This window comes from Pinus tabuliformis, chromosome 5_2, assembly GCF_031772625.1.
Source record: "Pinus tabuliformis cultivar Carrire ecotype Pingquan chromosome 5_2, CPIR1, whole genome shotgun sequence".
In the NCBI taxonomy this organism is placed as follows: domain Eukaryota; kingdom Viridiplantae; phylum Streptophyta; class Pinopsida; order Pinales; family Pinaceae; genus Pinus; species Pinus tabuliformis.
The window spans coordinates 721913943-721939085 of record NC_142306.1 but is presented as its reverse complement, the minus strand read 5'-3'; the positions used below and the strand labels follow the sequence as shown (position 1 = coordinate 721939085).

General features: G+C 37.4%; 1 protein-coding gene across 1 annotated transcript; it reads right to left on the bottom strand.

Moving 5' to 3' along the window:
- Positions 1-21017: 21017 nt before the first annotated feature.
- On the bottom strand, positions 21018-23670 carry LOC149161223 (uncharacterized). Its single transcript, XM_089436918.1, has 2 exons — positions 22566-23670; positions 21018-22278 (listed from the first exon to the last, which is right to left on the bottom strand). The coding sequence occupies exons 1-2, from the start codon at positions 23088-23090 to the stop codon at positions 21775-21777; spliced, it is 1029 nt and encodes a 342-aa protein (XP_089293044.1). The 5' UTR covers positions 23091-23670; the 3' UTR covers positions 21018-21774.
- Between the last annotated feature and the right edge of the window lie 1473 nt (positions 23671-25143).

Below are 25143 nucleotides of genomic sequence, written 5' to 3'. Positions count from 1 at the left end.
AGGGTTTTAATAGAACTAGAAATAAGAATATTTTTATATATAAATTTGTGAAATATATACCAGCATAGATCCATTTTAACTTTGGATCTATTAAGTTTTGAGAGGGATCTAATGTTTCAAGATACAAATATCCTTTTAAATATAAAAATTAAGAAAATATTTGCATTTCTAGAAATTTGATTATTCTCAACATTTACTAAATCTAAACTTAAAGAAAATGTATGCTAATATATAATAATAATAAATTGGGATCGAATTTGGCAATATCGTGCAACCTAAGATCCCTCAATTCCGTTATGAGGACCATCCAGAGTGTTATGATAGTGGTCTGAGAATTCTGACAGACCCGATCCATAATGATTGCGCTTGACTTGGTCATCAGTTCTTTTGTGTGGCAGGTAAGACTCTTGGCTTTCTAATTTAGCAGTTTCAATGTTGTATTGTGTCTTTGTGGTTCCATATTTGAATTGTTAGCATTTGGCTCTCTATAACCCTCCTTCAAATCGTGATCCTATTTGGCGTCTTTTCCATCTCGAAGAGCTTCTAACCTCACTCCATCACATAGCACTCCGCATCCACAACCAATTCACCATCATCAACCCCCTCTCGACGTTTTTCCTGAAACATTGTCTCAATTTTAAACTCTGGATGCGACCCCCTGTTCCCAAATCAAGATTACCCATCATTTTAACCCCTTGACCATAACCCCTCCACATCCTTGTCTTGATCTGAGCCGCACTCTCACTCGCCAACATCAATGTGGCTAGAATTGGCACCATTACCCCTCACAGAGGAAGAGGCAGAGGTCGTCCCTCTGCCTCCTCTCCAAGTACTCATTAGCAGGATCGATCGCTCAGTTATATGCTCATGCTCATGCCAGATGAACTATGGCTTGATATGAGCAACTCATCCCCAAACTTGTTAGATATTAAATTGAATAAGTTGAAGAAGTGGTTTTACAAGAAACACGTTGCACCCCTTATCATCACGTCCAACCCCAAATTATGGACTCAATCCCCAATTTGGGAACCTCCTCTCGCTCTCACTACTCAGGTTACATGCAAGATGTAAATGTTTATTGGCACACCAAAATCATGCTTGGGCACATCCTTGTTGACAACAATCAGGCTCAACAAGATAATGGCCATAAGTTGGCAAAGTTGGAGGAGAAATTGGAAAACATAGTGTTATGGTACTCAACGAACCCCCATTATCTTTAGACTTAGGAGAAAGAACAATGGGGACCCTTTTAAAATTTTAGGATAGAATCCTTTGCTATTTAGATAAAATAGGATAAGTTTTATATTTACTCTTTTATTTTTTGAATAAAATAAGAAAATTTATGAAAGGGGCATAAAACCATTTTAGGAAACCTTCTATAGTTTTTAGGAAATAAATTGCAAGTCTTACAAATCCCGAAATTGTAACAAATAAATGGAAATATCATAAAAATATTGGTCTTATTAAAACCCACATGTAGTATCGATGGTTTCAAAGAAAAGCTAACAATGAAAAGTTGATTGCGAAACAACGAAAAGCCGATTACGAAACAACGAAAAGCTGACTGCGAAATAACGAAAAACCGATTGCGAAATAGCGAAAAGCTGATTACGAAATCCCAATAGAAATATTAGCAAAACTTCGATAGATAAACGTTGAAACGGATATTGCAATCTGTCAAATATTGATATCGCATTCTGTCAGTTGACGAAAACCGATATCGCATTTTTTAAAACCTCGATATTTCGCTAAATATGAATCCTACACCTTTATGTTTTTCGAAAATCACAGATCACTAAGTTATGTCAACATCACCCGATACCAAATGCTGATAAAGGATTTCCTGATATAATGGCAAGTGTCGGCGTCACGTGAACAAATGTTTGAAAATTAAATGACCACTCTGTGTAGTTCTAATTTCAAGGTTGTTTGATGATTTGTAATAATTTTGAGTTAATGTGAAAGGATTTTCCATAAGGCTCGCATTGAATTTATATGACTATTTGCATTTTTCGATTTCTTGCTGTTTATCTTGGTTTGTTTCTTAATAGGTAAATTCCAATAAAGAGCAGTTAAAGGACATGTCAAGGATAATTAAGTCGAGAAGAAAGTCCGTAATTCAACAAGAACCAATATTGTCCCTTGAATATCTGTCCGAGATGTCTCCTTTGTTTACATATACTACATGCACTCCGAATGCAGGTTCCTCCTCCTGGAAGGCAATATACAAACTATTCGAGGATGAAAATCCAAGAATAATCGTGAAACAGGCTGCTACTGCTGATGATTCTCCTCAAAATAATAATGACGCATGGAATGATGTGGCCAACTCATTTCTCCACATAATTGATGCTGACCCAAAAATTATGCCATATACATATATGATAAGATGGGTTATTGATCATATGGACATTACAGACATAATGTTTATAACTCCGAAGAAGACAATTATTGGGTCTTTTAAAGCTGAGGATTTAAGGAAAATGTATCATCTACCTCAACCTCAAAAGAAATATGATACACAATTCATCCAGAAATTCATGCAAGAGAATCTGAATCCTGCGGAGCTGATTAGAGAATGGAGAAGGGACCCAAACAAACATAAGTGTGAGGACAGGGGTATGTATTCATTAGCCTCTATTGTTGGCCCTTTCTCTCATATTGCTGCTATGTTATGTCACCTCTATGGTTATCCAAATACATAGAAATTCTCTGAAGAATGGGTGCCATTAATAGAAGCTGTTGCTGATGGCTATATCATGGATTGGGCAACTATTTTGTCCAACAATTTGACCACTCAAATCCACAATTATAGACAAAAGCGCAATGTTCTTGAGAGAACAAATCCTCCTTTCTTTATGAGAGCCTATTTCATGGACACAATTTTATTTTCTTATGATTTTCCATCTCTAGGATGGAAATGGACAAACCAATTTCCTAGTCCTATATCTGTTTATATTGATATCCTTTGGGAAACCAAATACCATGCTCACTTCTATAAAATATGTCATGAGATCATGCTCCCTATCCACCAATATGTCTTTGGAAGTAAAGCCCCTAGACTCATTGCAGAAGCCAATAGAGACTTAAAGCCATTAGGAAAGTGGTTTGGGGAAGAGTCATTTACTTACATTCGAGTTTTTGGTAGCCTTGCCCATCCTCATGTTTTTCCCCTTTTTTGTCCCAGATAAATTGTTGGCCAAGGAAATTTCTTATCAAACAGTTGGTAAGGGCTTGACTAAAGTGCTTAAAGATGCCAAGAAAATTTCCTGGCCATCTTTTCCTATCCCTTGTGGTACCTATGCCTTAGAGAATTTCAAGCATTCCCTACTTGAAATTGAACAATTAAAAGCCTTTAGTTTTCCAACCATACCAAACAGGCCATATGACCCTAATGGGGTCACGAAAGATGTTACAACATAGGCTAAGCTCAAACAGTTTTCAAGCAAGCCTGACAAGTTCGATGATTTGTTTGAAATGGTTCCAGAGTATTATATGGTAGAAAAATTGGCAGCAAATCATCTAAGTCTTGACGAATTGATTAGATTCAATTAATATTGTCAACGAAGAATAAACCATTAAAACAATCTTGACAAAACTCAGAAGTTTCAGATACATCAACCTCCTATTCAAAAGCTCCAATTATTTCCCAAGTCTTCGAAACAACTACTATATTTGTTGAGCAAACAAGCGAAATTAAAGAGGAGAACAAATTGAATGAAATATGGGAGGAGTTTAATCATTTTTTGACAGCCAAAGAAACTTGGGTTATAGGTATGTCAGCCAATATACAAGCAGAACAGGTTACAATCAACAAAGAGACAGAACAGGTTCTAGAAACTACAGGGACAACCTCATTTACTGTTGAGGCTTCCCAAGGGAATACTATTCTTGAGACTCCCGAGAAGAACATTGATGTTGAAATTGTCGATAAATCCACTATTTCCGATGATATGGAAATAATTCCTGCATTCCCTACTGCTGAGATAGTCCTCAAGATTGAAGAAATCCTGCCTTTGGACGTATTTTACAGTCCAAAACATAAAGCAGTGATGAGCAGGTCAAGAAAGAAAAGAAAGTTAGAACAATCACAAGTGATTTTCAAATGAAACTCCTTTTCAAGTTCTTTGGAAAGGAGATCAAACAACCCATAATGAGGAATTGAACAAACTATCTCAGTTCACAGGAGCTTACGCTAGTGCTACCATTGATAAAGCTGTGGAAATACAATTGCTGATAAAAGAAAAAGATCAAAGGATTGTTCAATTAGAACAAAGTTTCTAGGTTGAAAAGCAAGCAATCGAGCAACAATGACAAGCAAACGTTAGCGAGTTACAAAAAAGTTTTAGTGATTTAAAACTACAATTTGAATTTGAACTGAAGGAAAAAGATGAACAAATACTACAATTGCAACAAAGGATAAACCGGCTGAGGGAAAATCCAGAGATAAATGAAGTTTGCAAGGATGCATTAGAATTGGATATACTCCTAACAAAACATATTATCTTTATTTTACCGCAATGTGTTATTGAATTAGATAGTAAATTTCTTATACGTTATTTTGTTATATAAATGCTTTGAAAACAATCAGTCATTATCACTATTGATGTGCAAAATTGAATGATTTGTGATTATGTATGAGATAACGAGACATTTTATTTGATTGAGTTTTAACCAACTAAATTAATTAAATATTTAATTAATTTAGTTTATCATATATGCTTTCTCTTCATAAATGTTTTGAATGATCTACATTGTTATATACTTTGTGAAATCTTTCTTTGAGTCACATATAAAGAAGAGCTATCCTCAGAAATAGGTAGAATAAGTTTATTTAGTAGTTTTATCGTCAGCGATAAAATCATTTCATTAGTTTCATTCTATTATTATAATAAATCTCTTTAAGACAAGAAATTGGTCCCTTTATACCCAGTCAGACCCACCAATTTCAACAGAAACAGAGTGTCTTTAAGCTCCCGACCGGATGGTATTCCCCAATGTTGAGGTAGTCAAGTTCCAACCTTCAACACATAGATAATAAACTCAACATTCTCCTAAGAATTTTCCATAATAACTCTCCTCCAAGAAATGCAACAACTTACTAGCAAGTTGCTAAACACGACTGCTCTAATCTCTATTTCTTATGAAGTTTCATCTTTTTGTTTCATGCTTTTGTCAGTTAAGAAATAACCGACCTATGTATCACAACAACCAACCTATGTGCTATGATTTTTGTTAATAAAATACAATAGTAAAAAAACACTCTCCACAATATTAATATTCTAAAATTCAATCTTCGGTTTAGTTTCCTTTAGGGGAGACCAGAGACTAATAATTTTGGACTTAGGAAAATGCATGTACATATTGTAAATAACAAAATAAAAGATATTGGAAGATGAAGAGACATTGGGAGATGAAACCCAATAGTCTCCATCTCCTTGTATATATCCAATCTTTCTCTTAATGTAAAATAACAGTTACATTCATGGAGTTACTCCTGTCCTGACATGGTATTAGAGCACAGGTCACATTTTAACATTTCTCTGCCATGTAGCTCCTATCTCATGCCTTTCTTCTCTTCTCTCACTCAGACCTGTCCCTGCATAAATTCTTGGATAACTCCGATGGAAGGCCTAATGTAAGTTGAAGGGACAATGGTGATGCATTTAATTGATGCTAGAATGATGAATTAAGCATCCATCTTTGCATTGAACGTTTTATTAAATAGTGAATTTATCCTTGGATTATATGTGCACTGTTTTAAGTTCTGCGTTGTCTACATTGGTGTTGTGGTAAAAACAATACCCCCCATTATTCACTTAATTATCATTATGGGGACCCTTTGATTAAAACTTGGTCATGTCACTTTCTAATTTTATGAGTTTGGATTGCTTCAATGGGTTTGAATTGTTTTTTTCTTCCTAACAAAAATCATTTGATCTCATTTGGTTGCTTGGTTTGTAAATGGCACTTAATTCAAGATTGGACATTTTTCACCGCTTTGGCCTTGTAAGATCTATATAATGTACATTATTTTGTGTTATTTTATCACTTACATAGCCCTCGAGACCAAGCTTCAATGATAAAGTGGCTTTATTATTTCAAAGTAATATTAGTGCTAAACCCTTTATATTATAAGTGGCTAGTTGTTTTGGAACATTCAAGATGCACACAAGTGGAAATGAAACTTACACATATCGGAACCCTAGATATTTTGGATATCGGGGAGGCTCAACCAAAAAGATACGATATAAGCCCTTCTGATATCCAATGTTCTGATATCCAAGGCCTTAATCTTATGTAACAAGTGGATGTGGTTTATGCATATAAAAAATGTCACATATCAAAGTTATAACTTTTAATGTTACGATTTATTAAAACCCCGATATGTCCCCACCTCTGTTCCGCTTGATAAATAATTTAACGAGGTTTAATAAAGGGTTTACGCAACATAACCATTTCATAGTCATTATTTATGGTCCCCGCTTGCCACGTCACCCACAAAACTTTATATCAGGGTTGTTCATTCCCGAGTATCGACAATTAGAGGTTTTCAACTGTGACACATATTTAAAACTCTGATATTCATATCCTACCGATATTCCTATACGTCATACCCCTCCGACTTATGACTTGCGACGTGTCTCCTTCTGATCTCCGACATGATTATCTCTCTGATCACCGATCTCCGCCGACGTCATCACCTTCGGACCCGATATAGTTAAAGAATTTATTTAATATAATATCGTGTCTAATTTCCACCCTAACCTCCGATATTATGGGTACGATAAAGTTATTAAAGCAAGTTCAATAAGATGTCACATCCGCCCCATATCGCAGCCTCCCAATATTGACGTTTTACAGTGTAGCCATTGTTGAAGCTTTCGATATCCATACCAACAATACCACTAATCTCTTGCCACATGTCACTCCTTCTCTGGTCACTATTATTATTATTATAAAATGCCACTTAATTAAAATTAAAAGGTCTTAGGGCATAATTAAAAGTTATATGTGTATTGAGTTTTCTGTTATTTTTAATGGCTAATTTCGATTTCTTTGTTATAGGGAAACGCCTGGGCTGAATCGAATAGATCATTCGATCAACAACCACTCAACCATGTGGATGGCTCAAAATCAATGACGTGATTCATCAATGTTGCACATCCTGAGTACTTCTTAAGGCATTTTCTTTCCCTAAAAGTTCCACAGGGAGATCCATACCCCTCTTCATCCTGCAATGTACTTTGAATCCATGCTAGCCTCTTCCTAGATTATGGAACAATGACCCTAAGTGGGTCCACTAGCTAAATGGGCCCTTCTGGGTCTTCTTGATGATATAAAGGATGTTCCAAAGATATAAAAGGACCTACATCCACATCCTTGGGAGCCTCTTGCCCCTCATCATCATGAGAGAGCATTTGGATTTCTAGTAGGTTACATTCTTCCACTCTACTTGATAATCTACTCCCTCTGAACTAGAATATCTTTCAGTCATATGCCATAGTTCTTTATGTTTGTACAATTTCTCCCTCTCGAAAACAAATCACTCTTGCTTAGTTTATGCATGATCCCGGGAGAATCCTTTGAGATGCCATTTAAATCTCCTAAGTTATTTTATTATGAACACTAGTGAATCTATGTCACTATTCACCCCACACATATCCACCAACTATTTACTTATTGATGTTATGAGGTTAAATCTCTCCTCATACTAAAATTTACTTTTTACTCCATTGGAATTAGGTTATAATCCACCCACATAGTGTTTGACGTTGTTAAATTGTTCCTCCATAATTTATGTGATTCATTGCATAAATTTAGGTAGAAGTAAAAAGTAAATATGCATTACATTCTTTATATTTTGGTAATTAATTATTTACTATGAATTAGTGCCCATCATAATTTATGTTATTCTTTGCCTAAATTTAGGTAGGATTATTTAAGTATATATGTTGTACATAAAGATTGTAACAACCCCAAAAATTTAACACTCAATTTAGGCCTTATACTATGTTGATTTCTTTAGTGCTAGTCAGGCGAGCACAATTTTCTACCACTGATAATTAGTTCCAATGGTATATGATATTATGTTAACACACTCCAAAACATCATTAGGTAATTACACTCATAAAATTCTCCATGAAATTACACTCCTTGGAAACTTGGCCTCTTCCTTAGATTACTTCCCACGTGAGAGAGAAAGAGAAAAAATGTAAGTGATGAGCGAATGATGAGTGTGTGAGCAAATGAGAAGTTCAAATGCCTTTTTACATGTTAAAATGCCCAATAGGCACATCTCTTTGCAAATTAAATTTAAATTTAAATTTAATTTTCTTTCTTCTAATTGAAAATTTATTTTTTCTTTCTTTTAACTTGTGTAGCTAGGAAATACCTCCTACAACTACCCAAAAATCAACATAATGATGACTCTAAGGACCCATATTCATGTATGTCCAATTTCAACATTTGGCATTTTGCAAATTTCCAACCCATTGTCATGAAATCAGGTATGTCTACATGGTTCCTTCTATAGTCAAGGTTCCAAAGAGTTTCTTGGTGGCTAGGTTTTCTAATAAATTTGCTTATGCATTCAATTCATAGGACATGGAATGCCATGTATTATGGAATGGAGTCCAAACTTAATTTTATCCTCCTATGTATAAGTTACAATGGGCTAGTTTCAAAATTAGAATGACAGATGATATTATTTAAGGATCCAACTAGGATTAACCTATGCATTAGGTGTTTTTTAAGTAAATAAATCAACACTATGCATGCATCAGAACCCCCCCCTCCTCCCCCCCTCAGGCCTCCCCTCCTCATACCGTGGAAAGGATCTTAACAAGAAACAAAACAAAGGAAAACATTGCAGCCACGGATCCTCCAAGGAAAGTTGGAAGAAAATCGAACAAGGAAATAAGAGATGAGAATACAGCAAAAGAGATGACCACAGGAACTCAACAACCAATAGACACATACTTGGACAAGAATAGGGGAAGTGGCGAGAAGATGAAGGAGAAAAGTGGGAACCACAATAAAACAGGTAAATGATGATTTTGGTCTCTTGGAACTGTAGGGGGATGGGCTCCTCCCTTAAGACAAACGCAGTCCGAGACCTAATCAATTCAGAACAACCAGACTTCCTCCTACTCCAGGAGACCAAAATCAGCGACCAAGAATTTCAACACAGCATTTTAAAAAGCAGAAGGTATGAAGGAATAGCCACGAGCGCCTCAGGAGCTTCAGGAGGCATAGGAGTTTTATGGAAAAAAAACAAGTGGACTCTCATCAGTAACAATCAAAACAGATGGTGGATTAGAATTGACATGCAAAGTTCAGACCAGAAGGAGGAATTCACAATCTACAATGTGTATGCACCTCCCCACTTCAGAGACAAAGCCGCATGTTGGGATTCTCTGAAAGCAGACATCGAGACCTCACAAGGGGAGAAAATCTTTCTTGGAGGAGACTTGAATCTAATCAGGAACGCAGAGGAAAAACTAGGAGGGAAGTATTTCACTGATCCATTCAGAGACAAATTGGAGGAAATCATCCAAGCTCACAAACTCATAGATATCCCTCCACAAAATGGGCGATACACGTGGTCAAACAAAAGGACGGGAAGGAGTAATATCAAAGAGAGACTTGACAGAATTCTTGTTCAGGAGAGTGCAGCAATCAATTTTCAAAGGATCCACAGTTCAATCATACAGGGATACATTTCAGACCATAAGCCTGTTGCACTGCACTTAGAGAAAGAGGAGGACCTGGGGCCGCTTCCATTCAAATATAACAAGGTATGGGATGCCAACGAGGATTTTAAAACCCTGGTGAAAGAAACATGGAGGACAGAGATAATAGGATCTCCACATTTTGTTTGGGAATCAAAGATTAAACAACTAAGGATGGCCATAAAAAAATGGGCGAGAAACTACGCAAATGAGGAAAGGAGGGCAAAAAACGAGCTGCAAAGAAATTTGGAGAAATGGAACCAGGAAAAGGAGACAGTCCAAGAAACGGAGGAGGACCAAAGAATAGAAGGTGAGCTACACAAAGCTTTATACAACCAGCATCGAAATGAAGAGGAAGAGTTAAGGCAAAAGTCCAGATGCCTCTGGCTCAACTCGGGGGACAAAAACACATCGTTCTTTCATAACTGTCTCAAGGTACGAAGAGCTGGAAATAATATAGGCAAGATAACCTTCAACGAGAAAGAGATATCAGACAGAGAGGAAATTAAGGACGCTGCCTCAAATCATTTTCAATCGCTGCTCTCAGAAGACCCGCAGTATGAAGACAATCCAGAGTTCATCAACATCATCGAAAAGAAGGTTACAGAAGCTCAGAACAGCGATTTGGACAAAGAAATATCCATAGAAGAGGTGGAATGGTCCATCAACAGCATGCCCCTTGACAAAGCTCCAGGGTTCGGACGGTTTCACGGTAAGTTTCTATAAAACTCATTGGGAAATCATCAAAAAAGATTTTCTCAAAATGGTGAGAAACTTCCACCGGAAAAACAAATTGGGCAGCAGCGTTAAATCCTCTTTTCTAGCTCTCATCCCAAAAGAGCCAAGCCCTCAATCCTTTGATAGGTTCAGACCTATCTCTTTATGCAATGTCTCTTATAAAATAATCTCAAAGATTCTGGCAAACAGGCTGAAACAAATCCTACCCTCAATTATCTCGGACAACCAAGGTGGGTTCCTCCCCAAGAGACACATAACTGATAATGTAATTCTGATACAAGAGGCAATACATAGCAGTATAGCTAGAAAGGAGAAAGGCATGATAATAAAGCTGGACATGGCCAACGCTTTTGACAGGGTAAACCACTCCTTTTTGGAGAATGTGCTTACAAAATTCGGGGTTTCAAGGCTCTTCATCAATAAGGTCATGGAATGTGTCTCTCAGAATTGGACAGCCCCGCTAATCAATGGGAGGCCTTGCAGGGCCTTCAAAAGCACTAGAGGATTGCGGCAAGGCTGCCCTCTCTCCCCCTTCCTCTACATTATCATGGCGGAAACCTTAAGTCTACATCTGGAAAACAAAAGAAGACTGAAGGAAATAACTGGAGTGGACATAATAAGAGGAGCTAAAGGGATCAACCATTCCCTATTTGCAGATGACACGCTGCTAATAGGTAGAGCCTCTAGTCTTATGGCAAGGAGATTCAAGGCCATCCTGGACCTCTTCCTTCAAGCCTCGGGGGGTAAATTAAACAACAACAAATGCAAGATTTATACATGGAACGTCCCAAGATATATAACTCAAAGAATCTCTTTGATTTTAGAAATCCCAGCCCAATCAAGCTGGTCACACTTCATGTACTTAGGACTTCCGCTTGCAAGAGAGACAATCAAAAGCGAAGTATGGGTCAAACTAGTGGAGAAGATGAGAGGGAAGCTTCAAGGTTGGGGGATGCACTGGCTCAATCTGGCTGGTAGAACTATCCTAATCAAATCCATCCTTTCTGCCCTCCCTATCTACCAATTCGCCATAATGCTTGCCCCTTCAAGCATACACAAACATATGGAGTTGATTCTCAGAAGCTTCCTTTGGAAGGGAGGAAAGCAAGAAACGAAAAAATTCAGCCTTGTGAAATGGGAAAAGGTCATCCTCCCCATAGAAAAAGGAGGCTTGGGAATTAGAGTCCCTAGACTTGCAAACTTGGCAATGGGATTCAAGTTAATATGGAGAATTTTAACCGAGAAGGGCACCTGGTGGGCAGAGGTTCTCAAAAAGAAATACCTGAGTGGGAGCAATAGCAATATACTCTCAGACACAATCATAGAAAGGCAGTGCACCCCGGTCTGGAAGCTGATCAAGAAAACTCTGCCTCTCCTCAAGTCTCACATCTCCAAAGTCCCAGGCAACGGGAAACAAACCAGCATATGGAGGGATAGAATAATGGGCCAGGAAGCCAAGGAAAAGCTCCCCCACCTGAGGCCGCTGCAACAGTGGATGTTGGACACAAATCATATAAACCTCTTTGACATCTCAAATTGGGACCATGACAGATGGAAAGGATGGAATATTAGGCACCTACCGGATGGTCTAAAGGAACTTTGGAATAACCTCAAACTCTCATTGGCAGGGGCAGCTCCCTCAAGCAGAGGAAAAGAGGACAGCTACATATGGGATCCTAATGGAGGCAATTATTCGGTCAAGGAAGGGTATAAAGCGCTCCAAAACCAAGCAGTGTTAAACAATTGGCAATATCACAAGAAAGCCTGGAAAATCGAGAGCCTACCGAAGATCAAATTCTTCAATTGGACCTTGCTTCATGGCAAGCTCCTCACAGCAGAAAACCTGAGAAAAAAGGGGATCCAGGGGCCTTCAATCTGCTTTATGTGCAAGAAAGAGGAAGAAAGTCTTAACCATTTATTCATAGAGTGCCCAATTGCCTCATCCTGCTAGAAACTCATTACCAGTCCTCTTGAGATTGGGGATCTACCAAATCAAGTCCCTCTCCTTCAGAAAGGCTGGGGAAGACTCTTCCCTTTCACAAACAAAAACATGTCCCTCGCCAAGAGACTCTGGTCCAGCATACCTTCCAACCTCTGCTGGCAGTTATGGCTAGCCAGAAACTCAAGCATTTTCAAAGATAAAAAGCCTAGTGTCCAAAGTATCTTGGCCAAAACTATTGCGCTTATAACTGAAACCATTGAAGCAAATGGGATCCAACATGCAGATCCGGACTACACAGTTGAGCAGGTGAAGGAATGGGTACAAAGATTCAATTACAGGATAATTCCAAAATGCAAGCTAATCAAAGGATCTGGACAGAAGGAATGGAAGATCAGAGGGTCAAAAGAGGAAGTAAACAATTGGATTCAAAGGCAAAAGATGCACACGCTCCACTTTGATGGGGCTTCTAAAAACAACCCAGGCATAGCTGGAGCAGGGGGAGTAATAAGGGACCCCCAAGGGAGAACGATGGCCACTTATGAATGGAGTTTGGGGAATTTGTCAAACAACAAAGCAGAGGCATATAGCCTCCTTCTGGGGGTCTCCATAGCTTGGAAGATGGGCATTCACGACCTTCTCGCGTTGGGGGACTCAGCTATCCTTATAGCAGCCATGAACACAGGAAACAACTTCAAACAATGCGCACTGAACAGAATAAAGGACAGAATTCTGGAACAAGTCAGGGGTATGAGCAAGGTGACATATAAACACGTCCTCAGAATACACAACACGACGGCAGATGAGTTGGCCAACAAGGCCATAAGAAGACCCACGGGCCAGGTGAGGGAGAATGAGAAAACCTATGAGTACGATATTCCTTAGTCACCTCTTGATCCTCATGTTTCTGACTATGGGTCACCTCAGGCATCCAACTCGTGATAATAGATCAGGGCATCAGCGATCTTCTGCTTTCAAAATCTCTCTTGACTGCCACAACTGGGGAATCAGGACGGGGAATCGGCCTCAGGATCCGAGCAGGGAAGCAATCAAAAGGGGCTCTTCACGACATACACCAGGAATTGATAGAAGAAGTGATCGCACCCATGCCTGCGTCAGATTTCAAGGACTGAGGCATATCACCTCAAATCCTTTCTTGACAGACAAGATCAGATCCATTACTCTCAAGCACGAGTGGGAGAAAGCCCGCTTCAGCCTTTTCAATCTCAGCAAGCACACCAAGGTTCTCACAATTCATCACAATCTCAGAGAGAGACAGAGAGCACTTTTGAATCGGTGGAAGGGCCAAGGAGGTCTCCTTCACTGCAGCGAGGCCAGCACTGAGGATCAAAGAAACTCTGAGACCCCCTCAGCGGACAACAATCGACGGAATTTCTCAGCACACTGTGGCAGCCGGTATCATCTGTGGCACTTCACTTCGAGCGGAGACACAACCGGCCTCTCTCAGCGCAGGGTAAACACTCCTCCTCTTATCTGTGGTTTTTATAAAACTAACTATTGGGCTTGTGTTCCAAGCAGTGTTCGCAACCAGCAACAGGGCCCTTATCTACACTCTGCTCTAGCCAATCAGTCCAGCCACATAAACGGCAAGCCGCCCAAATCATCAGCTTTCGACAAAGCAGACATCGCTTCTTGTAAGATGGCTGACCAGAATAACCAACAAGCCAACCAGCAGCAACCAAGGAACCCAATGGACAACATCTTCAATAATAGAGACTGTCATATGTGCAAGGCTCACGTAGTTATGATAAACGCCCTGAAGAAACAGGTGAATGAACTAACGGAGGACTTTCATGCGGACAGAAAACTCCAAACGAAAGAAGTTGGAGAAGAGGAAAAAAAGACATTGAAGACCTCAAGGACCGCTGCATTCACATGGAAGCAGTAATAGATCATCTCCGCACCTTAACAGAAAGTCAGCAAGGAGAAGCTTCAACAAGAGTGAGCATGAGGGAACCCCTCCCTGATGACTCGGTCACCCAACACTCCCCTTAACGCTCATGCAGTGCAACTATAGCTGGATAGCAGGATCCTTCGTAAGGCAATATAGCCGTTTATGTTCAGTTTTAAGTATAGCTAAGAGGAGTCTAGAGAACTATGGGTCTGCGAACCCAATTTTGAATATCAACTCCCGGAACTCCCCCCTTATTGTAATAGAGATTTGAATTACAAGTTTTATAATATACAAGTAGACGATGTTGTTAAAAAAAAAAAAATCAACACTATGCATCAGGGCATACTACTCAACTTACTTATGTGATGTTGTGTCTAAACTCCATGAATAAGTTGTTTCAACTCATTCTTTCAAACTATAAATAAATCACTCACTTTCGCAATCCCAATATAATCTATAACTTACCACAAACTAAAGTTTTAATATTTTTAATAATCATTATAAAATAATGAATTAATAAAAAAAGTTAATATGCATGTGTTTAATACACAAACATTTCAAATTTTCTAATAAAAATACTATTTTTATTTAAATTCTCTATTGCACCATAGTTTTACTACGCAACACTTGAGATAGGCGATGGACATTCTAATGAACAAGAGATGTGTTGACATTATATATATATATATATATATATATATATATATATATATATATATATATATATATATATATATATATATCACCTATAGAATGAAGGTGGTGGTATTTTTTTTAGAAAATCAGTGATTATCAAGATTATGTGTAAAATACTCAGGTTCAAAGGTAATTATTGGCTACTCTTTTTAGAACGTTTACGTCAATGCCAACAATTAAGGTTGAGGCATCAACCAGTGCCAATAATTAAGGGTTGAGACATCTTAGACACAGCAGGGGTGTGAACTTCTATTTAGGGATAACCTTATCACAAAGAGCCAACATGTCCCTTTGCAGGAATTGAACTAGGGTGGAGGGAAAAACAAACCATGTTCTTAATCACCTAAGCTAGAACTTGAGACAATCAAGGTTAAATGTCATTAAAATACATATGATTTCATTAAAGGTAATTTCTCTAATCTTGTGATATTGACTTTTTTGCAGATATTATGTAAACTAAACCCTCCTTTTAATGTTGGAGTAAGACCTAAACCTACTTGCGATTGATTAAGAGCTCATATTCCTCTTCCTCAAATGCAGGAAAATAATTTAACTATCTAAGATCCTAAGACATCTAGAGAGAGTGAAACTCTGCCTCCTTATAAACCATCACGCCTTCTTATAAACCACCATTGAATTATTATTTTTGTGATTATGATTTTTTTTTTAATAATAACAATGAGTTAGTTTTACATTTATTAATAACTAAATAATTATCTTTATTATCATTTAACAACTAAATTATAATAAATATTTTTAAAAAATCACAATCTCTCTTTCCACACACAAGCATACACATATGTATGTATGAGAATGATATACACTTTATGCAATATCTTATCTTATTTATACAACAATTTTTCTTGATTTATTATTATTATTATTTATGAGGTGAAAACTTAGAGAGGATTTGAACTTGAATATCATAATTTAAGTAGTACTTCATAACACGACCATCCCCAATTGAGTTATCCCTCACAACCTTAATTATTTATTAATATTGTTCATTTTATAAATTTATTTTATTAAATTAAATTTAATAACATTAAAATATTATCTTAAATAATTATTATTTCTATAAAATTTATAATAATTATATATTTTATATTTAATTTAAAAATAATAATTAAATAACAATTTTTTAATAAATAAATGTAATTAAAATAAGGAAAAAAATTAAATAACTATTTTTTAATAAATAAAATTAATTAAAATAAGATACTATTTATATAAATTTATAATTAAATTGTAAAATAAAATTAAACACAAGAACAAAATCACATCACTCACTGATAATTCCTACCGCTCATTATTACATGAAAGATAATGCCTCTATCAGATTATTCCATGCCTAAATGCCCACATAGAGATTGATATATAACTTTGTAATTGTATCATATAATATATATATATATATATGAATGAATAAATGAGATTTTAACATTTGACTAAAAATAGTCCATGGGATCGTCCGCATGGGGTAGCTCAAGTGGCAATGGCCGTGGAAATGAAGTCTCACCGAACTGGAGATCTTGGGTTCGATTCTTGTGCTACCCTCCCTGGAAATGGGGTGGATAACGGACATGTAAAAACTCGAAAATGAGAAGGTCCCACCTAAGCTTACAAAAAAAAAAAAATAGTCCATGGGATCATCAACTTCTATGTCTTTTACTTTTTGTAATTCAATCTTTTTCTTATTCAAATTGATGATGAGCTGAGTTATCCTTCTGATATTCCCCTTGTTGAAAAGACAACGACAAGAAATGATTGCTAACATATTGCCATAATTGTCCATGATGTCCTTGAGAGCATCATATTCCAAAATGATTTTTTTTTCTCATTTCACTGCCCCAAAAGCGAAACAAATACACACTTCTTCCCATGCTTCTTTAGGTCTTTTCCACCTTCTGCTTTCACATCAGAGTTTATGCTAGTTAGCTTTGAATCGAACAATAAGAATCTTTATTCTCCACATAATGTTAGCTCCAATGTACTATTTGTTGGAGATCACAAGTAAGGTTGAATTCCTCAACATAGTACTTCTTCTTTTTACCCAACTCTTTTCTCCATATGCACTTTCGGAACTTATCCATAACAAAATTCTTTAACTCCTTGCTATTTTTGGGACAAACATTGAGGTAGATATTCCATATATGCATCCATTCACTGTTTTGTCTCATCCATGTTTTCTTTCTTTCACTTATGCCTTCATTAAAGATAACTTTAGGCTATATACCTACTCTCATTTGCTCAATTCTTTTTAGATGTCTTATGAGATGTACCATAGCAATTACTTCAATGGGAGTTGCCCCTATTTCACTCAACATTATCTCAAAAGGACCCAAACTTTTTATTTTGAACTTGCTCATGATCCAACGTTTTTGGATTTTCTTAATTTGTTTCCATCTTGAAATAGGGGTGTTTCTAGCCCACAATTTACACCCACAAAACATCACGAGATGAATTAGGAGCCCAAAATGCACTTTAGTCATTTTCCAATCCCATAGATCTGCCTCTTTACATCTATTTTGAAGAGCATATCATGCTTTCCACTCTCCTAAAATTCTCTTCTTTCTGCAGTCCTCCCAATTAAGCTTGTTGTTGAAATCCTGAGGTGCTTGTACTCATTTACTTTTGCAAGAGTATTGCACTAAAAGAAGATGTATGCTGGCTCCGCTTCCTTTTATTAGAGAAAATCATTATTTGTGTCTTGTTGGTATTGACTTGCATCCCGACTTCTCTACAAAAATTCTTAAGGGCACATAGATGCATATGCAATCCATGGGCCAATTTTGCAATCGACACAAGGTCATCAACATGTAAAAGAAGCCTTATCACAAACTCCCCCAAATGGCCACCATCTCCGCCTTGCAGATCTAGCCACTATTCTAGTTTGTCAATATATAAACCACAAAGAGTAGGGGATAAAGGGAAACCTTGCTTGAATCCAATGTCACTTCTAAAACTTCCCGAAATGTCTGTTGAAGTTCTAATTTTGTCTTTCACCTCTTCATAGAGCCTATGGACAACGGCTTCATAATGCAAAAGAATTTCCAATTCTTCCATTCTACGCCACAACTTATCTCTAGGGACCATGTCAAATGATTTTTGAAGTAAAAAAAACAAAAAATACTTCTTCTCTGTCCCCCCAAACCTTTTCAATAATGCGTTGCAACATGATACCATGATCCACTACAGAATGTTTCAGTGTAAAACATGCGTTCCCTTTCGCACTCTTTTCCTTTACTCTGCCCACTTACTGATTCTATTTTCTACCATACTATCAAAAAGCTTTGCAAACAAATGACTTATCATAATGGTTCTATAATTGGAAGGATTATTAATTTCTCTGCTTATAAAAAGGGGTATTTCTGGGTTAGTTGTCCAATCTCTTGGGAATCCTTGTTGAATGATGTTGTTGAATATTTCCATGATGTGTGGTGCAAGAGTGTACATTCCCCATTTTAGATATTCCACTTGAAGTTCAACCAAGTCCTTTGTTTTTCCTATCCTCAACTTCTTAATACCAATCTCCACCTCTTGCAACGTGAAAAACTTTGTAGTTGTGTTGATCTTGGGGGAGGCTCAATTTCCGATTCTTTCTCATAAAGTTGTCTTGCATAGTCAAACTATTGATTGGCTATACTATTATTTTAGTTTGTTTCTTCCTTGGTTGAACTTCATTCCAAGGAAACTTTGGGTTATTATTTCCTAGATATATTAACTCTACTTTCTTTGTTTGCATGAACTCATCTTTCTTTCCTTTTAAATATGCTTATATAACTTTATATTATTCTTCTCCCTACTTATTTTTTAAAATTCTCTTTGCCATTTTGCATTCCTCATTAACTAAACATTTACCAACAACAATTTGATTCTAATTTCCTATTTTTATTTTTTAACACTTTTCATATACAACTTAAATTATATTTAGGCCGATAGGCCTTCCTTTGAAAGGGACCTTTCGTCGTCTTTTTCATTCTGACGTTGACACCTGGCGAACTGACAATTAACTTCGTCTTTGTGCAGGATTGATTCTCATGTGACACGCGGCGTCAAGAATATCGCGGGCATAACCGCAGAGTTCTGAAATATCGCGGGCATAACCGCAGAATTCTGAAATATCGTCGTGTGTTCATGGATAGTCATGAACGCGGTTCTGCGGCGATATTCAAGTTTATATTTACTTTCCCATTAAGATATTTGGCTTTGCGTGTAACTGTCTATATCGCATATGTAAGCTGTAAGGAATCAGAATCAATGGTGGCCTCTTCATGCATTTTTATTTGAGAAATTACAGCATCCCGAATTTGTTTCTCCAGTGGAAGATTATCATCTTTTCCCTGCCTCTTAATTCTTGTATGCTATTGTTTAAAAAATACGCCTTGTGTGAAATTTTCTCTTTTGCAAGCGGCCTGCTTGTAGCTTTGTGTATGGGTGTTTAAAAAAAGCTTTGCATTATTGCATCTGCTCTCTGTGCATAATCCATTCCAATTTAAGGAGGGTTCTTTCTGTTCTTTTTCCATGCTTTTTAGACCACCATGAAATGCATGTTTTAGAACCTTGTTCTTTTTCTGTTTTGGAGTCTCAGTTTTCAATTAAATATTTGTTTCTTACAACTTCCCTGTATTTCAAATATAACATGTGATGCTCTTTCTGTCGTTCTTTCGAGGTCTATGATTTGAAAACTAAACTGCTTGGGTTTGCTGCGATGCAGGTTTAAGTGAAGTTTACCATAAAATTCAAGCTACACTGCTGCATATGGTCTTTCCTGTAACAGGGGAGATAGGCGCAGGTTCTGTTTTTTGATATTGACCTGCCTTTTCCCACGAATTCCTGAGTTTGCATTGGTGTATGGTAGTGCCCAATTGCTCAAACCATGTATAACCTCCCCTGCTGTATTTATTTCTCCTGAATTCACTGAAAGAAGCGAAGGCGCAATAACTTGAGGCTTTTCCACTGAATCCAAGCTCATCCTCGTACCCAAAGAGTAGTGCCCATTTCCAACAGGTTGAGGGTCCTCCAGTAACATGGCTCTTTCCTGAAATAAGCTTCCTTGTGATGTCAGAGGGAGACCTACAGAGGTAGCACAGGAAGATGTCTGGATGGAATGATCAAATATAGGTCTTTGCAAAAATCCAGAACTTTGAGGCATTGAAAGAGGCCCCTCATTTAAGTTTCTCAAACTTGGCATTGAAACTCCTTCATTTTCAGCTCTCATTTCAGATGATATGATAGGTTTGTCAGCAGAATAAGTATCATTAGATATTAAAGTAACTCTGATACCATCTGTGTTCAAGGCATTAATTTCATTTGAAATTGTAGGTGCCTCGGGGGTTTTGAAGTGATGAACAGTAGAGTGGCTCTCAAAAGACTTGGACGCCGTTGAACAAATATTAGTTTTATCTGTGATATGGTCTGTTGAATCTGATCCAGGATTCTTATAAAATGGCTTCAATGTTGCAGCAGCAGCATTCTCAGAATCAGCACAGGATATGTCCATTTGCATAGATAAGTTGTGCCTCAGATTTTCTAAAGGTATGGATGATACTCTCTCCTTTAATGCATCCTTCACAGAAATAGGTTGTGCCTGTGAATTGCTTTGAGACCCAGTTCTTTTTCCCAGACAATAATCTGCATATATATCTGCATGTTCCCCTGAAAAACATGGATTTAATTCATATTTAATAGCTCCACAGAATTCAGTTGAACATTTATTTTGGCCAAGTGATTGATTGACAATAACTTCGTTGCCTATACCTTCAATTACAGCATCTTGTTGATCTAATGGTTGGTTACTCATAGATTCTAATGAACGTGAGGCAACACCTATTAAATCAACAGTTGTATGTTTAAGCATGCAATGCTGCATATTTTCATCAATGGCAACTGCTCCACCTGCACAGGACATCTGTGAAGCTTCACAAATAGTGGAAACTGTGGAATCAAGCTGAGCTTGAATTTCATTTGGCAGTTCAGCTCCGTCAATCTTTGAAGAGGTTCCTAAACGGTTTGGCACATATTCACTGGCTGACATTGCTACTGACTGTAAATCAGGGCTTGCCCTTGGTTCCCCATCCAGAGAAGAGATTTCTGTTGCACAAAACTGTTGAGCTTTAAAGCTCACGCAATCCCCAAGCTTTATGCTATAAGCTCGATTGCTGGTGGATCCAGCATCATAAATAAACTCGTGAGATTCCCTGCTAGAATCGGGATTATGAGCTGTCTTCCAAACATCATCCTTAGTATCATCTTCAACGTTCATTGAGTCATGCATTATATATGCAACTTTTTTCATTTTCTGTGAACTAAGGCTACCTTTAAAATGTCTCAGTCGTTTCAGTTCCATATTGGAAAACCCCAAGCCAGACCTTTTCAAAGATAATCCTGCAGCTGATTGTGTTGATTTTGATAGTTTTAAGGTCTTCAGATTTGAGAAACGTCTTTCTTGTGAAAAGTGCTCTTGATTTTATCCTTCTACCATGACTGTGCACTGATGATTGTGTTACATGTACAGATGAACCTGCCTTATTCTCCAAAAGCTTTGACGCTGCAACACTCCCAGATTTTTGAGAAATTAATGTTTTATCGACAGACAGCTGATCTGAGTCAGATGGATCCTGTCGTACTTTCTCAATTGAACTCTGATACAAAAAACTTACCTCTTGTTCACCTTGGCCCTTTTCTGAGGTAGGTGACTTTCTCAGGCTGACTGATGATTGGCCTCTTGTATCTGTGCATGCTGACATCTTTTAGAAATTCAAGCTTGACAAGTTCTTCATCCTTTTGGAAGTATAAAACTCCTCAACTTCCACAGATGGAGTACAATTAATTCCCTGAACTTTTGTTGTCTGTTTTGCTCTATTTCTTTTTGATGGAATAATAAAAGGCGAATCATGTTCCTTATCAGATAAATGAGATATAGATCTTCGAGGTGACTCCTTCGATTCAACAACAGGTCCTTGAGAAAGTGTTAACCCCTCTAAATGACTTTTATCCTTGAGTCCCAACATATCCATTGGCACACCATGTTGCTCATTGCAATGCCGTTTTCCAAATCCTGTTAAACTCAATCTGACCAGCTTCTGCTTGAATTTCTTTGTTCTCAAACTTCCCTGTTTGTTTAAGCAAGTCCATGCAGATGCATTCACAGAACTTGGGAGTTTCTCCTCCATTGCAGTTTCATGTGTTTGAATTCGAGACTTGTGCTGGGGTATGCATTCATTTAGGCGATTAGCTGGTGAAGCTTTTGGAACCTGAAAAGACAAAAACTAACATCGTTTTAAATAAAATTAACTATCATATCATATACATTTACAGAACAAATGTTTTGGTGCCCACAATTTGCAGAAATAAATGAAACAGTGACCTTTCAAAAGGGATAGGCTCCTTAAAACATTTGCATGATTGTAACTAAGACACTGAGATTGGGATTAAAGGGAATGTAAAACCAGCAATGATGATACATGCTAGCGAACAGCCTTATTTCAATTCTACAATTTGTCGACATAAAATTATAAAGGCTGGAAATCAAATAGCATACCTTAACCTTTATGAGAGTATGAGAATGCGAACTTTGGCTTGCTCCTGTGAAATCACCCAAACTGGACCGTTTGTTTTTCCTCATGCCGTGTGGTTGGTCAAGCTTGACCTCAAAAGGTGGGCATTCCTTCTGCTTTTCCTTCTGTAATAATGGTGGGCATTCATTTTGCTTTTCCTTCTGCAAAAGAGGCTGGCATTCCATTTTCATGTTCTGGGAATTCTCACGGTTACTTTCCTTCGGATCTATATAGCTAATATATTTTTTGGCCGCTCGGTAAAGAGATGTCCGAGGTTGCCTCCTTATATCACTGTCATTCCATTTAAAACTATCCAACTCTAAGGGATTAGCATCATCCAAGGCCAACTGTTCTGCAGTACTGTGTTCCAAATCCTCCAGTGTGCGAGTAGGAGCGACAGCACATATATCTGCCATTGAACGCTTCTTCCTTGCCTTCATTTTATGTTTTGTAAACTTGGAACTTACAGTTTTCTCCTTATTTGGTTCGACAGCAAGACAGTGGTCCATGTGAGCATTTAACGCCGTGTTAGAAGTTGAGGAAAATGTTCTGCAGACTGAAAGCTTGTCTGGTATTAAATTCAGCAAGAAAACTGATCATTCTGTACATAATTTGCTATATGATCTACCTATTTACAATGCTACACATATCCTTTCATCCCCCACTGAACGTAAAAGCACCAGATGCATTTCACAGACACAAAGGCCAAAACATGTCAAACTCAAACCAGAGAACTGATCCTTCAATCTATAAAAGGTCCTTTCTATTTATTTACATGGCTGGAACGTAATAGATCTCTGACATTTTCCAGATTAGGCCTGCATGCATGCACGTTGAGAACATTATTTACTGTACAAATTGTAGATACCCATCATATCACATTTTGACAGTTACAGCCAGTCAAGCAAACGATGGGTTTTCCTGCATATATTCTCCTCTTAGTCCACATCAATAGTGCAGAGATCTGCCATAGAGAGGTCCCAGGTTCGCCTCAAGCAGTTTGATAGACATTACAAAGTTACAGATGCCCGAAGTATCACTCACCAAATAGTTGATCATCTCTTTAGAACAGAGGAGCAGTAAGTATAAATGGACATGATGGACATGAGAAGCCCAACACTGAACATCTCTACCTTGAAGATCTAGCCTCAAAAAGGGAAATAAAAACCCTCTGTTTATTCTTTTTTACCTGTCCACCACAATCAATTTCTTGCCTGACAACTTAGAATCCGAACCAGAGATGCAGCAAAGCAGCTTTACAACGTTGGTATGCCTAATCTTTCCTAGAAGCTCTATCTCTGCTTGAAATCTCTTTTCTTGGACAGATCGTGGGTTCTCGTTATTCCAGATCCTTTTCACAGCAACAATATTACCATTTTCCAGTGCCACCTTGTAGACTTTGCCAGCATGTCCACTTCCAATAACATGATACTCTGTCAATCCATTCAGAATGTCTGACACTTCATGGCTTGAGAAACAGTAGTACCTGTTGCCCTTTGTTTAGAGTTGGAGTGGCTTTGCTTGGGGCATAAAAGCCAACTCCACTTTGGTAGCATTTCATTTGCCATTTTAGGAGATATTGGAAGAAAATTAACATATATTGATGGACTGAAAAGTAAAATATATTTCTCATTTTATCATCTGAGATATCGATCACCTTAGGAATCTAGATTATGCACCATTTCTAAATTTCTGTCTTTAGTGAAATCTTTTGACTTTACTATGCTCTAGTCTAAATGTGCTATGAAATGGTCCTTTTCTGGCTGCTTAAAGTAGCAATAAGGGAAACCAGTATTTTTATCCCAAAATCCAGCAAGAATCGTTTTGGTTTTGATGGAATTGCACATATCAGATGTTAATTTTTACAATATGTTTGCAGTAGAAGTGTTAAATTTTTACAATTTGTTTGCAGTAGAAGTGTTAAAGGGTGCCAAATCCATTTCTGCATTAAAACGAACAATTTTATTGATTCAAACTTGCAATTTTGACAAAGATTGACTGGCTCGATTTGGCTGATGGCAAACTGGAAAAGGATAAAAACATAGTGTTTAGCCTTCTTCCTTTGATATTCCCCTCAAAACCACTTTTGTGCATAACAACAATAGAGAATGACAAATGTTACTTTTGTTTTGTTTAAGTTAGTCGATTGTGAAGTGCATTTCCATGTGTGGGTTTTCGTTCTACAACTAATGCTTTTGCATGGTAACTTTGGAAGATTGTAAGTGATTTGTTTTAATATTTGCAAATCACAAATTTCGCCACTTCTCAATTACCATGTAAAACGCTGTAATTCACTTTTTATTTAAATATGAATGGTTTGGTTTTGGTTTTGTTCTTTTAATATCAAATCTACTGGTACGGGATAGTCATCGTGGTTATTGCCTTCGTCACTAGTGAGCTTTATATATGCTTGCCTATCTATAGAGATTTCTTCCTTTTAATAATCCTATCGGCCTTTCTTTGTACCTTTTGGGACAATTGCTAGTTATTAACTTATAACGACTAAAACTTTAATATATATATATGACAAAAAAATATAAAGTAAACACTCAATTCGATGAG

Coding starts and splice junctions, on each gene's coding strand:
- LOC149161223 (XM_089436918.1), bottom strand. CDS start 23,090: ATGGACCACTGTCTTGCTGTCGAACCAAATAAGGAGAAAACTGTAAGT. Junction 22,279..22,565: donor ATACTCTCATAAAGGTTAAG/GTATGCTATTTG, acceptor TTGTCTTTTCAG/GTTCCAAAAGCTTCACCAGC.